Here is a 14785-nt window from a genome sequence, read left to right as displayed (position 1 = left end):
GATATGTGTAGGGCATCACTCACTGGTCTAAAATCCAAAGCCAAAGGTGGCAAACTTAACATACTGCACTGAAGGGAACAACCAAGGGCATAGAACATGTATGGATACAATTGACAAGAAAAATAATTGTAGTTGTCCGCATTTAGCCATATATTTTGCCATGATACATGTATGATGCTTTGCTGGGTCAGGTACAAAATCTTAAAGCAGTAATAAACTGACAAGCAAACATTTATTATACTGCAGCTTACCTAATCTAAAATGTGATGGCTGCATTCGTATTCATTTTTAGGCTTTCTTTCTATTTTTTTCCCGCCTGGTAATCCAGCCAGTAAGTCTGTTAACACACTATTTTGCAAATGTAGCAGTTACAGGGATGAGACAGACTATTTACCACTGACTGGTGCTTACCATGATCAGCTTTTATTTATCTATTTTATTTATAAAGTGTTAGCTGGAGTCTTGCTTAGATTTGTTAGTGTATGCAAATCTGTTAGTCCATCTAACACTACCCTCCCTTCCAGTCTCACAATGCTGCTGTCCAAAGGTGCCCCCTTTTGCACCTTCATCTACAGTGGGGGCAACAATACAGGAGATGTGTTGCTGGTCAGATCAGGTAGATAAAAACAGAGGGAAAAAGCCTACAAAATGAAAAGCATGCCTCCACCACATCTAATCATTGGTAAGCTGCAATATATTCCACTTTTGGTTTGAGGTTTAATAGTGCTTTAAGACCCCTTTCACACTGAGGCATTTTTCAGGCTCTTTAGCATTAAAAAAAAGTGCCTGTAAAGCGCTTGAAAGAAGCTGCATCTGCAATCCCAATGTAAAATGTGATGGGAAAAATATGATGGGAAAATGGGAAGGAGCGGTATACACACCACTCCTTTACCGCTCCAAGGATGCTGCTTGCAGGAGATTTTTTTTTTCTCCCGCCAGCGCATCGCCTCAGTGTGAAAGCCCTCGGGCTTTCACATTGAGAATGCTGGGGCAGGATTATTTCGGGCGTTATTTATGCGCTATTTTTAGCGCTAAAACAACTAAAATAGGCCTCAGTGTGAAAGGGGCCTTAGCGTTAAAAAAAAGTAGGTGTAAAACAACTAAAAGAAGCCTCATCTGCAATCCCAATGTGAAAGCCCCAAGTGCTTTCACACTGAGGCGCTGCGCTGGCAGGGCGTCAAAAAAAGCCCTGCAAGCAGCTTCTTTGCAGTGCTGTAGGAATGGTGTATACACCTCTCCTAAAGCGCCCCTTCCCATTGAGGCTCTTTTTTTAACGCCAAAGCGCCTGAAAAACGCCCCAGTGTGAAAGGGGTCTTAGTGGAGCTTTACCAGCGGTTTTCGGGCGCTGGCATTGTGAAAGGGCTCAGAAAGCACTCGGGCTTTCACATTGGGATTGGAGATGAGGTTTATTTTGGGCGCTTTTTTTAACGCCAAAGCACCTGAAAAACACCCCAGTGTGAAAGGGGTCTAAGACTGGATTTGTGGTCGGTACCCAGAGAAAGCTCATGGAAATATGCATAAATTCCTGAAATTGTAAAACACATTTAGAGACGTGCAGTTTGATTATAGATATTGATTTTAGTTCAACTTTCTGCAGTAAAAGAAACGTTAAACAGTATATGTTATCTAATGTTTTTAAACAGTGAACCTATATTTAACACTTATCTGCTTCTCTAAACAAATGCAAACCTGGATATATTTTTGGGAAATCTGTTAAAGTAAACCTGTATAAACCAGCAAGAATATGCAATGGCAGGAACCATTAGCTGTTGACACATATCCTGAAGTTCTTGAACCTAGGGTGCTCCAAAATGCAGATGCTGAATTTGCTGTGAGTTGGTCTGGAACACAGCTTGTAAAGATGGGTCTCTGTATATGGCCCAGATGTGGGCACTTCCTGGAGCTACATTTGGCAAGCAGAGGGTATGTTAAGGCACTTCATGGCATCTGCTGTTGCAGAGACATGCTGGATTATGGAGTGTTCCATTACAACAGGTTTACTTAAATTTATGCCCAATGAATTTTTTGGCATAATTGTAGAAGAAATCTTTCGGCTTTCTTGGCTTTGTACAGTAATTTGACTCAATACTATCCTGTACACAGTCAATATAGCCTGTGTTACATCTGTCACAACTACAACTCAGTGCTACAGGGTAGGTATAGTGTGGATTGACATGCACTGGGCAACCAGGGATTGAAACCGTCTTGAGAATGTAGTCACTGTATGTACAGATCTTCTGATTCAGTTTGGCCTCCGGTAAATTTCCCTTCATATTAGGATCCTGTGAAGGAAATTAAAGCAAGTATTACTGGCAAAGACGCATTAAGCTTAGTTCTTTATTGTTCTTTTATAATGAATTATATTAGCAAATTTAATAAGTATGTTTTTTAAAATACATTTGGGCCAGGCAGCTTACATACCTCCCAACTTTTTGAGATTGGGAGCCCCCTTTGGTGGGGTGGCCCCCGGATGCCGCCCCCCCGCCCTGTGTGGGTGGGTGTGGGGTGCGTCGTGCCCCTGCCCATTTGCCTGGGGGAGGGATGTTGAGTTGAGGGGACACACTACACAGATTTTTTGGGTGGTTTGTTGGTCGGCTGGGGGGGTCTTCTGCTGGGGCCCCCTCCCCCTTTGGGCTTGTTTGCATGGGGGGGTGCGCCCGGTCTTCTCCGTCGTTTTCTGCCGGGCTTCACCACCGCCTTCTGCCGGGGCCACCTCCCCCTTTGGGCTCTTTTGCGTTGGGGGGGGGGGGGGGGGGGTCCAGTTCTCAAGAAGGATATTGGGGAACTGGAGAAAGTGCAGAGAAGAGCAACCAAACTGATAAGAGGCATGGAGGAGCTCAGCTATGAGGAAAGATTAGAGGAACTGAATTGATTCACTCTTGAGAAGAGGAGAATAAGGGGAGATATGATCAACATGTACAAATATATAAGGGGTCCATATAGTGAACTTGGTGTTGAGTATTCACTTTACGGTCAACACTGAGGACAAGGGGGCACTCTTTACGTCTAGAGGAAAAGAGATTTCACCTCCAAATACGGAAAGGTTTCTTCACAGTAAATGTGGAATAGACTCCCTCCAGAGGTGGTTGTGACCAGCTCAGTAACGTGCTTTAGGAAAGGCCTGGATTCTTTCCTAAATGTACATAATATAACTGGGTACTAACATTTATAGGTAAAGTTGATCCGGGGAATATCCGATTGCCTCATGGGGGATCAGGAAGGAATTTTTTTCCCTGCTGTAGCAAATTGGATCATGCTCTGCTGGGGTTTTTTGCCTTCCTCTGGGTCAACTGTGGGTAAAGAATTGGGTATATGTGATTGTACAATCGGGTTTCCGTCCCGGTCACGGGACAGAAACAGCACTGCTCAAAATATGGGACGATGTTCTCGAGGCCGCAGACGAAGGAGAATCTTGTCTTCTGGTACTGTTGGACCTAAGTGCAGCTTTTGACACGGTAGACCACAAACTACTACTGACTCGGCTAGCTGAAGTAGCCAGAGTCACGGAATGTGATCTATCCTGGTTCTCCTCCTTTTTGGAAAACCGATCCCAAATAGTGAAATTGGGACCTTTCACTTCTGAAAAACGCACGGTGTCATGCGGAGTCCCCCAGGGATCCCCTCTGTCGCCTGTGCTGTTCAATATTTATCTCCGCCCTCTCTTTGAAATCATCAGTAGCCAAAAGCTACTTTACCACTCTTATGCAGATGATACACAACTGTACTTTCGCATCTGCAACAAAAAGAATCATCATCTCGGTCTAGAGAAATCCCTCTCTTTGATAGAAAACTGGATGACAAAGAGTTATCTTAAACTCAACGGATCGAAAACAGAACTTCTGTTTCACGCCAATCAAAAGAATCAACTCGCAACGACATGGACACCCCCGCCCATTCTGGGCCAAATCATCACCCCTAGCACCAAAGTCAAAAGTCTCGGGGTCATCTTTGACACCTACATGACAATGGATGCACAAATAGGGTCAGTAGTCAGCGGATCTCACCATCTGCTGCGCCTACTACGCAGACGTATTCCATTTATTCCCAAAGAGGACATAGCAGACGTGGTGGGAACAATTGTTATCTCCAGACTGGACTATGCAAATGCCCTCTACCTTGGACTCCCAAAGTACCAAATCACTCGTCTGCAAGTCGTTCAAAATACGGCCGCTAGACTGGTGACTGGGAAAAAAACATGGGAATCAATCTCACCTTCACTGAGATCCCTTCATTGTTTACCTGTTAAATACAGAATTACTTTTAAAGCACTCTGTCTGACGCATAAGTGTATTCAGGGAAATGCCCCCCAATATCTATGCGAAAAACTAAAAGCTCACAACTCCAATCACGTTCTGCGATCCACCAATCAAAATCTACTCCAAATACCCAAAGCCAGATACAAGTCCAAGGGGGAACGAAGATTTGCGCTCCAGGGCCCCAGACTATGGAACGCTTTACCAACCAGCATTCGGTTGGAGGAGAACCACTTGACCTTTAGGAGAAAGATCAAAACCCATCTCTTTTGAGTTCAAAGGAGAAATGGACAAACGAGCGCCCAGAGGCGATTTAGTTCGCATGTGCAGCGCTATATAAGTTTTTCACTCACTGTACAATATTATTATTGTTTTATTTCTTGTGGTTGAACTTGATGGACTTGTGTCTTTTTTCAACCTGACTAACTAACTATGTAACCTATCAGAAAAAGTATGCAGGCATAGGACACACCCCTTGTGACTCCCCCTTAAAGGAGAATTGTACAAAAAACAAAATTGGTTAAACCCACAAGTGCTTTTCTTATCACTACTATTTCTTTATATCCGCTTTTGGAATTTACAAATGCAGCAATTTAGAAATCTGATGAAAGGTTTAGCGCTAGAAAACACTTTTTGATAGATAAAAAGTGCATTTTATATACATCTATATGGATCAGACCAAAATTGCCTAAAATCAGGGATAGTTGGGAGCTGAGGGCCAGATTCACAGCTGAGATACGACGGAGTATCTCAGATACTCCGTCGTATCTCTCAGAGTATCTATGCGACTGATTCATAGAATCAGTTACGCATAGATATCCCTAAGATCCGACAGGTGTAATTGTTTTACACTGTCGGATCTTAGGATGCAATACCGTGGCCGCCACTGGGGGGAGTTTGCGTCGTAAACCAGCGTCGGGTATGCAAATTAGGAGTTAAGGCGATTCCCGACGGATTTTCGCGTTCGCTACGTCGCCGCTAGTCTAGTTTCCCGTCGCAAAGTTAGTCGTTTTATTTGGTGCCCTAACTTTAGTCAGCAATCGTATTGCTGTCTAAAGTATGGCCGTCGTTCCCGCGTCGAAATTTAAAATTTAACGTCGTTTGCGTAACACGTCCGGGAATACGGAAGTACGCTACGCGCGTCGCCGTTTGAGAAAATGAGGTCACGCCGCGCAAAGCACGACGGGAATTGCGAAACTGAGCATGGGCAGTAGGTCCGGCGCGGGAGCGTGCCTAATTTAAATGGCACACGCCCATTTGAATTGGCCTGCCTTGCGCCGGAGGCCGTAGTTTTCATCGCAAGTGCTTTGTGAATCAGGCACTTGCGATGAAAACTTGTGGCGGTGTAACGTATCATAGATACGTTACGCCGCCGCAGTTCTATGTGAATCTGGCCCTATGAGCTTACTACAGTTCTCAATGGAAAAGATCATAGTAGGTATTAAGGGATGGAGTCGTGGAGCAAGCTTGAAGTGGAATTATTAAACGGCCACTAATGTATAACTATAGATATATAAGTGCAGCGCTATTAGTCTATCATGTGAAATATCTAGTGATATCAAATTATATTCAAATAAATAAATTAATCTATCAAATAATGTGTTCAATTAAAGTTCATATGCTGAAACTTTTCTGCGTTGAATTATTGTGTCTTCTCAGTTCATATATCATCCACCACTGGGCAAATCTTGTCTTCAGGCCGAAGACTACATTTTCCCAGTGGTGGATGATATATGAACTGAGAAGTCACAATAATTCAACGCAGAAAAGTTTCAGCATATGAACTTTAATTGAACACATTATTACCGTATTTATCGGCGTATAACACGCACCGGCGTATAACACGCACCCCAATTTAAGAGGGAAGTCTCAGGAAAAAAATGTTTTTTTTTAAATGAACCACTTAGAAGCAAAACAATGGCATCTGAGCATCAATGCAGCCTGATCTGTGCCCATCTGCAGCTTCAGTGCAGCCTAATCTGTGCTCATCTGCAGCATTGATCTTCAATGCAGTTTGATTAGTGCCCATCTGCAGCCTATACATTTATCAAAATGCTCTCCCTGTTCAGTGCCAATCTGCAGTTTTTACCTTTCAGCGTCAGATTATCTCTGTTGTCACTGAGGGAAAAGGGGGAGAGCCGTGATCTCCTTCCTGTGTACCCGGCGCTCCGTCACTCACAGCCACGCCTCCTGTCCCTGCTCATATGATAGACAGTACAGTAGTCCAATGCGGGGCCAGGAGGCGTGGCTGTGCATGACGGAGCGCCGGATACACAGGAAGGAGATCACGGCTCTATGTAATTCAGCGGCGCTCGCTCCTCTTCCCTCAGACAGCAGCGATCGGCGTATAACACGCACCCACGATTTTCCCCTGATTTTAAGATAAATACGGTATATAGATTAATTTATTTATTTGATTATAATTTGATATCACTGGATATTTCACATGATAGACTAATAGCGCTGCACTTATATATTTTATTTTATATGGTGAGGTGAAGTGAAGTGTACAGCAGCTGTGGAGTACTAATTAGTATACTTTATAGATTATAGGACATAACACTTTAGGTAGGTGGCACAACTATAGATATATGCTTATGCAAGTTGAAGTGGTTGTAAACTCAGACATGAAATATGAACAAAGCATATCCTTCTATAATGTTTACTTGTCCCAATTAATAGCACTAAGGCTGGCTATACACAGTTCGAATCTCGGCCGGTTCAGTAGGTTCGATCAACTTGGGTACATTCAGCCTGCTGGATTGTCTTCTGATTACCGCTAGCAGATGCTATAGCCGCTAGCGATAATCACTGTCTTCTTTCGGCAGGGACAGCTTCCAAGGACATGTTGTCAATTGGGGGCTGCAGCCAGTCAATCATGTATTCTGACAGCAGTGTGGGGGGGGGGCAAAATGCACAGTAGATAAACATTCAAACCACAAAACACCAAAATGTCCCATTAACCATATATAGCACAGCCCATTGAAATCAACAGGCTGCCCTATGCGTGTCACATTAAAATCGAGCCACAAAACATTCACTCCCACTATGCTATATGTGAATGGGGCCTGAAAGTGAAGTTGGTGCGATAACACAAGAACAATAAGGCTCCAATTACAACGGTGCATTTCCTTGTATTTAAGAAATGCGTTGCACCAAAAATCACAGTAATGAATGCACCAAGCTCCGCTCCAAAAAAAGTTCTGAAGCTTCTTTGGGGCGATTGTTGTGTGTAGGGCAGCCAATTCGGGTGAATAGACTGCCGTATGTCCATACCTCTCAACTGTCCCTGATTTGGAGCAATGTCCCCCTGTCCCTCATTCTCCTCATGTGTCCCTCATTTTGGTCTGATCTATATAGATGTATATAAAATGCACTTTTTATCTATCAAAAAGTGTTCCCAGTGCTAAACTTTTCATCTGATTTCTAAATTGCTGCATTTGTAAATTCCAAAAGCCAATATAAAGTAATAGTAGTGGTAAAAAAGCACTTTTTTTTGTGTACAACTCTCCTTTAACCACTTACCCCCCGGACCATATTGCTGCCCAAAGACCAGAGTACTTTTTGCGATTCGGGACTCTGTCGCTTTAACAGACAATTGCGCGGTCGTGCGACGTGGCTCCCAAACAAAATTGGCGTCCTTTTTTTCCCACAAATAGAGCTTTCTTTTGGTGGTATTTGATCACCTCTGCGGTTTTTAGTTTTTGCGCTATAAACAAAAATAGAGCGACAATTTTGAAAAAAATTAATATTTTTTACATTTTGCTGTAATAAATATCCCCCAAAAATATATAAAAAAAACATTTTTTTTCCTCAGTTTAGGCCGATACGTTTTCTTCTACATATTTTTCGTAAAAAAAATTCGCAATAAGCGTTTATTGATTGGTTTGCGCAAAAGTTATAGCGTTTACAATATAGGGGGTAGTTTTATGTCATTTTTATTATATTTTTTTTACTAGTAATGGCGGCGATCAGCGTTTTTTTTTTTCGGTACTGCGACATTATGGCGGACACTTCGGACACTTTTGACACATTTTTGGGACCATTGGCATTTTTATAGCGATCAGTGCTATAAAAATGCATTGGATTACTATAAAAATGCCACTGGCAGTGAAGGGGTTAACACTAGGGGGCGGGGAAGGGGTTAAGTATGCCTGGGTGTGTTCTTACTGTGGGGGGGGGGTGGCCTCACTAGGGGAAACACTGATCCACGGTTCATACATTGTATGAACCGAAGATCAGCATTTCCCCCGCTGACAGGAACGAGAGCTGTGTGTTTACACACACAGCTCCCGTTCCCCGCTCTGTACCGAGCGATCGCGTGTGCCCGGCGGCGATCGCGCCCGCCAGGCACACGCACGGGAGTCGGGGGCGAGCGGGGCGCGCGCCCCTAGTGGCGGCTGGGAGAGAGGACGTCATATTACGTGCTCTCGCCCAGCAGAGCCACCTTGTGGACGTATTTCGACGGTGCGGCGACGGCAAGTGGTTAAGGAAGCGTGGCAGGGTGTGTGTCCTATGACTGCATACTTTTGCTGATAGGTGTCCCTCATTCCCATCTCAGAAAGCTGGAAGGTATGTATGTGTGATGAGTTAAAATGCTCCAAAATGCCTCCCCCCCTCGCAAAAAAAAAAAAAACACAGGAATGCAAGTTCCTGCTATGCAGAGATGTAATAGGGGCTTGACAGCTGAGTGTTTCTGTCCACTCCCTCCTAGGTACTTGTATACAGTCGGCCACACACTATGCAATCTGATTGTGTATTTAGTGAGAAGGGTGATCATTGATTGCACTTTATTTAAAAAAACATGCAGCTGGGAGTTGGAGGGTGGATGAGGCAGGGTGTGTGCCAATGAGATCAGCTGATCATCTTCTTCCTGTGTCATGACCTACAGTCTGTAAGGAAGTAGGACAGAAGCAATAGATACGTTTTAAATCATGGATGTAGGACAGTAAGGTATGTGTCTGTTAATTTTAATGGAAAGGTTTGATATTTTTGCAAAAAAAGTACATGAATGCTATATTGGTACATAAGGGAGCTGGAAAATAAGGTGAACTTGGCAACCAGAGCAAGAATGGGAATGATAGATAATGATGCTAGCACACTAGAACTACATCCCCAGGCATTTAGCATCCAGTAGATTAATCTCCCTCTGGTTTGCAGTTGGAGTTTTTGCCATACATACAGATATAAAAATGGTCAGTCTAACATGACAGACAGTACCTTAGTTGAGCAGTATCCAGAGCATATTGTTGTGTTGATGGCAATGCAGTGACTACACTCTTCCATCTCCACGTACATGGTATATTCAGTCAGCATACATAGAAAAGCAGCATGCCCATGAGCAAAGCAAAGGAGAAAGGACACCATGAATATAGATGTCATCCTAGGGATAAGACAAAAGTGTAGTTGAAATAATTTCACAAGCATAGGATAATGTAACCATCACTCAACATTGCTTTTAGTGCAGAGGTTGGCACACTTTAAGGTGGAGATCTACCTGAACAACATCAAAAACCACTGCAGTTCAACATCATTTTATTTTTTTAAATTAGCATTAACTAAATAGTAAGGAAAACTTAGAAAACTATAATAAAACAAATGCTTCTGTAAAAATATAAACTTAGTGTCATGGACCTTGAGATATTAAAGTGTTTCTACTTGACATCTGTTACACAGGAGAGGGACATTCAATGCAAGGCTTTTGAAATGTGGAACCAGCTTGTGAAATACCTTTTATTGTGTTCTGCAGGTTAAGAGCGGGTGTCAGACGACACGTCTCTAGGAGATAATTACCTCCTCTGTGTTTGAAGATGTATGTGTTAACGCTAAAAGACTTTGTATTGTTCTAAAGGTCAGAAGTCTCCTGTCATCTGTATTGAATTAGCATTCTATTGTCTAAAGAAAGGTAACCTCTCAGAGGTAGTAATTAAGTAGACCGGGTTATTGTGTACATTGATTACCCCCTGGGGCTTCTGTCTCAATACACAAGTCTTTCTATCCAAGCTATTGGACCAATCCCTGTTGACTATTTCAAGTCCTCATTTGCATGGTCAAGAAGGACCTGAGTGAAGACTGCATATACTTTACAATTGACCAATGGCAAAGCGGTTGTTGGGAGTGGGATGTTCCAAAATTCTGTATAAAAGTGTGCTGTGTACTTGAAAATAAAGAGTCCTGTTTGAACTTACATACAGCCTGCCTGGTGTTTGTTCTTAATGGGTCTGAACGGCACATAGCTGTAGTTCGGACCCCGGAACCTTGGATGACTGGACCATCAGACGTTGCAATCTGCAAGCTGACTCACTGGTAGCAGAGGAGTGTCGGGAGAGCAGAACCGGGCGAGAAAGGATCTCGTCACACTTAGCCTATCTTAAAAGTATCAGTCAGTAAAACAGTGGACAGTGTCAGTAGGGCAGTGGTTGGTGTCAGTAGAGTAGTGGATGGTGTCAGAAAGGGCTACGGGATGGTGTCAGTAAGGCGGAGGTTGGTGTCAGAAAGGGCTACTGGATGGTGTCAGTAAGGCGGAGGTTGGTGTCAGTAGAGTAGTGGATGGTGTCATAAAGGGCTACGGGATGGTGTCAGTAAGGCGGAGGTTGGTGTCAGTAGAGTAGTGGATGGTGTCAGAAAGGACTACAGGATGGTGTCAGTAAGGCAGAGGTTGGTGTCAGTAGAGTACTGGATGGTGTCAGAAAGGACTACAGGATGGTGTCAGTAAGGCAGAGGTTGCTGTCAGTAGGGCAGTGGACAGTGTCAGTGTTTTTTATTTTTATAATTGTATATATTTATTTTTATATTTTAGCAGCCCTTTTTTGGGGGGGGGGTTTGTTGTTTGGTAAAATTTGGGCGGTTTAAACTGTTCCCTGATGTCTCACTTTTGAGATAGAGAAATGAGATCAATGACTTAGTCCTCATGTTTACATCCTCGGCTGCACAGAAAAAGAAAGAGCTCTACACAGTATTCCTAATCATTCACAAACTGAAGCATACATAGTAGACATAGTTTACTATGCTTCCGTTACGAATGAACACAGTGAGTGATCTATACCCATCACTCACTGGGGGAGATTTACTAAAATTGGAACACTCAAGCCCTGTACACACGCTCGGTTTTATCGGCAGTAAAAAGTCTGTCGAGAAAACCGAGGGGAAGCCGAGAACCTGCTCTGTAAGTTTGCCTGTGTACACAAGGCACGTGTACACCCTCGGACACTGCCTCTGCTAAAGTGGATAGCCTTTACTGATGCTCAACCACAACGTTTTAATGTGCCCCCCCCCCCCCAAACCCCTACGTGTGAACAAGTCCTAATAAATAGTGCAACCAGTCACAGTGTCTCCCATCACCACCATCAGTCCAGTGTAAAGCTGGGTACACACGCTAAGAAAATTGGGCAAATGATCGTCGAATGTACAAAAATTTTCATACGCAGTCTCTTTGTATCTGATTGTTCTCATATGAAAATATTACACGAAAATCTGTTCACGTACAAGAAATATTTTGGAGTTTGCCCCTTCGGAAATTTTGGTTTGGAAAGTCCTAATAGGATGTTGAAAATTTGTGTACAACTCAAAAAGATCGTGCTTTGTACAGAATTTTTCTTCTGATTTTGCCATAGTGTGTACTCAGCTTTAGTCAGCAACAAAGTTCCTGATTGCTGCCATGCTCGCCGCCAATGTCACCAGACCAGCGTATACTAGCAACAGTATTCCTGATCGCCTCTATGCAAGTCCCAGTGTCACCAGACTACTGCAACCAGCAACAGCGTTCCTGATCACCACCATACCAGTGCAGTGTTGCCTCTGCCAGCCGCATGTACTGACCCTGGCTTGTTTATGGACTACATTTCTGCATGCTGCCTGGTCCGACCCTTTGCCTGTTTGATGCCCATGTGTCTGCCTGCCGCCTGAACTGACCCATCTGCACATCTGACTGGCTATGTTTCTGTGAGACACTAGTACCAGCTGTCTCCTGAGAACAACTGCACTCCTGGAACCACAGGAACTCTTTTCCTTTCTTTAGCCTCCTGTACTTCCTGGCCAGTAATAATTCCTTGGGGCAACCACATACCAGTAGGCTAGACTTGCTTGGCTTAACGGGGACTACTACTTGTGACACTATACTATGCTATATTCCCTGACTACTCGTATAGACCCATTTTATACAATTAGTTGAAGTGTGATACATAAGACACAATGTCGGGTACATAATCAGCCTAAAAAGTGAAAATCTCACATACAGTTGTATTCAAAATTATTCAACCCCCACTGAAATTGATTGTTTTGCCCAGTTTGACATTGATTTTGATCATTCAGTCATCCTGCTTACAATTAAATCAAAGCGGCACAAATATAACATAACATTTATAATGAAATAACCACAAATGTCTTTTCTGTGCTCACGTCATTATCAGTTTTATTCAACCCCCAAGTGACATTCAATCTTAGTACTTAGTACAACATCCTTTTACAGTTAGAACAGCTTTTAAACGTGAAGCATAGCTTGACACAAGTGTCTTGCAGCGATCTACGGGTATCTTCGCCCATTCGTCATGGGCAAAAGCCACCAGTTCAGTCACATTCTTAGGCTTGCGCACTGCAACTGCTTTCTTTAAGTCTCACCAGAGGTTCTCAATCGGATTTAAGTCTGGTGACTGTTATGGCCACTCCAAAATGTTCCAGCCTTTAATCTGCAACCATGCTCTAGTGGACTTGGAGGTATGCTTGGGATCATTGTCCTGTTGAAAGGTCCAACGTCTCCCAAGCCTTAGGTTTGTGACGGACTGCATCACATTGTCATCCAATATCTCCTGGTACTGAAGAGAATTCATGGTACCTTGCACACGCTGAAGCTTCCCTGTACCTGCAGAAGCAAAACAGCCCCAAAGCATGATTGAACCTCCGCCATGCTTCACAGTAGGCAAGGTGTTCTTTTCATCATAGGCCTTGTTCTTCCTCCTCCAAACATAGCGTTGATCCATGGGCCCAAACAGTTTCATCAGTCCACAGAACACAATCCCAAAACTTCTGTGGTTTGTCCACATGACTTTTGGCATACTGCAGTCGACTCTTCTTATTCTTTGGAGACAGCAAGGGGGTGCGCCTGGGAGTTCTGGCATGGAGGCCTTCATTACGCAGTGTGCGCCGTATTGTCTGAGCAGAAACTTCAGTACCCACATCTGACAAATCATTTCTCAGTTCCTCCTTGAATTTGCGAATGATGCTTCCTATGGTGTCTTTTGGTATGTTTAACACCTTTGCAATCTTCTTATAGCCATTGCCCTTCCAGTGAAGAGTAATCACATCTTCTCTTGTCTTCCTGGACCATTCTCTTGACTTCCCCATGTTTGTAACCACACCAGTAAATGTCTAGAAGGAGCTGAGTATCACAGTCATTGTAAAGCTGCCTAATTGGTGCCTATTAGGCTTTATTGCTGCTCCCTGACATCCACAGGTGTTTTCAATACCTGATTGAAAACACTTCAATGAACCTTTGTTCTTCAGAGTGGTAGTCTTTAAGAGGTTGAATAATTGTGTAAAGGAAGAATTCACAAAAGAAACATTTACTACTGTATTACAAAACCAATTGATGTAATTTTAGTTGCATCTGGTTCTTTAAGAAGTCCTTGTAGGATTTCATTCTGAATACAATTACAAATGTACACTAAATTCCCTAAAACCCTTTACAGCATTGGGGGGTTGAATAATTTTGAACACAAATGTATGTGGTATCCTAATACTCAGGAGAAATGGCAGCCTGTGTTTTGGGGTGAAATTCTAGGTAAGCCTATGCTGTGTGCTACTTTGTGTAAAAAAATAAAATGTCATTTTTTTCTGCATTTTCCAAAAACTTATGGCAAAAAATGAAGTCTTCAAAAGACTCACCATGCATCTTTGAAAATACCTTAGGGTGTTTACTCTCCAAATTGTGGTAATTTTTGGGCTGTTTCCACTGTCTTGGTGCTCCAGGGCCTCCAAAAATGTTATAGGTAGGTGATAGGTCAGGAAATTAGACGAGAAATTTATGCCGCTAGAAAGCCTGAAGATGTCTATGCTGTGTGTGAGAAATAACTTATTAAAATGACAACTTTGAAAACAAATGAACACATTTAATTAAATTTTCCCAAAAAAGTGACAAAAAAATTACAACTTTAAAAAAAACTCACCATGCACCTTACTAAATACCTTGGACTGATTTGTTTCCAAAAAAGGGTAATTTAAGAGATATTTGTACAGTCCCGGCTTATTTATGGCCGTAAGTATGGCCTTACCAAAAGTATTGGGACACCTGCCTTTTCATGCACATGAACTTTAATGGCATCCCAATCTTAGTCCGTAGGATTCAACACTGAGTTGGCTCATCCTTTGCAGCTATAACAGCTTCAACTCTTCTGGGAAAGCTGTCCACGAGGTTTAGGAGTGTGTCTATGGGAATGTTTGACCATTTTTTCTGAATCGCATTTGTGAGGCGAAGCAAATAGTAGAGGCTAAGAAAATTGACAGCCGCACTCCAACAGACCTTTTGGTTGTCTTTATTG

General features: G+C 43.0%; 1 protein-coding gene across 1 annotated transcript; it reads right to left on the bottom strand.

The window, feature by feature from the left end:
* Positions 1–1558: 1558 nt before the first annotated feature.
* TSHB (thyroid stimulating hormone subunit beta) lies at positions 1559–9705 on the bottom strand. Its single transcript, XM_040339652.1, has 2 exons — positions 9474–9705; positions 1559–2282 (listed from the first exon to the last, which is right to left on the bottom strand). Exons 1-2 carry the CDS (start codon positions 9678–9680, stop codon positions 1998–2000), a joined length of 492 nt encoding a protein of 163 aa, XP_040195586.1. The 5' UTR covers positions 9681–9705; the 3' UTR covers positions 1559–1997.
* Positions 9706–14785: the final 5080 nt, after the last annotated feature.

This window comes from Rana temporaria, chromosome 2 (genome assembly GCF_905171775.1).
Source record: "Rana temporaria chromosome 2, aRanTem1.1, whole genome shotgun sequence".
Taxonomy (NCBI): Eukaryota; Metazoa; Chordata; class Amphibia; order Anura; family Ranidae; genus Rana; species Rana temporaria.
This window is presented reverse-complemented; position numbering and strand designations above follow the sequence as displayed.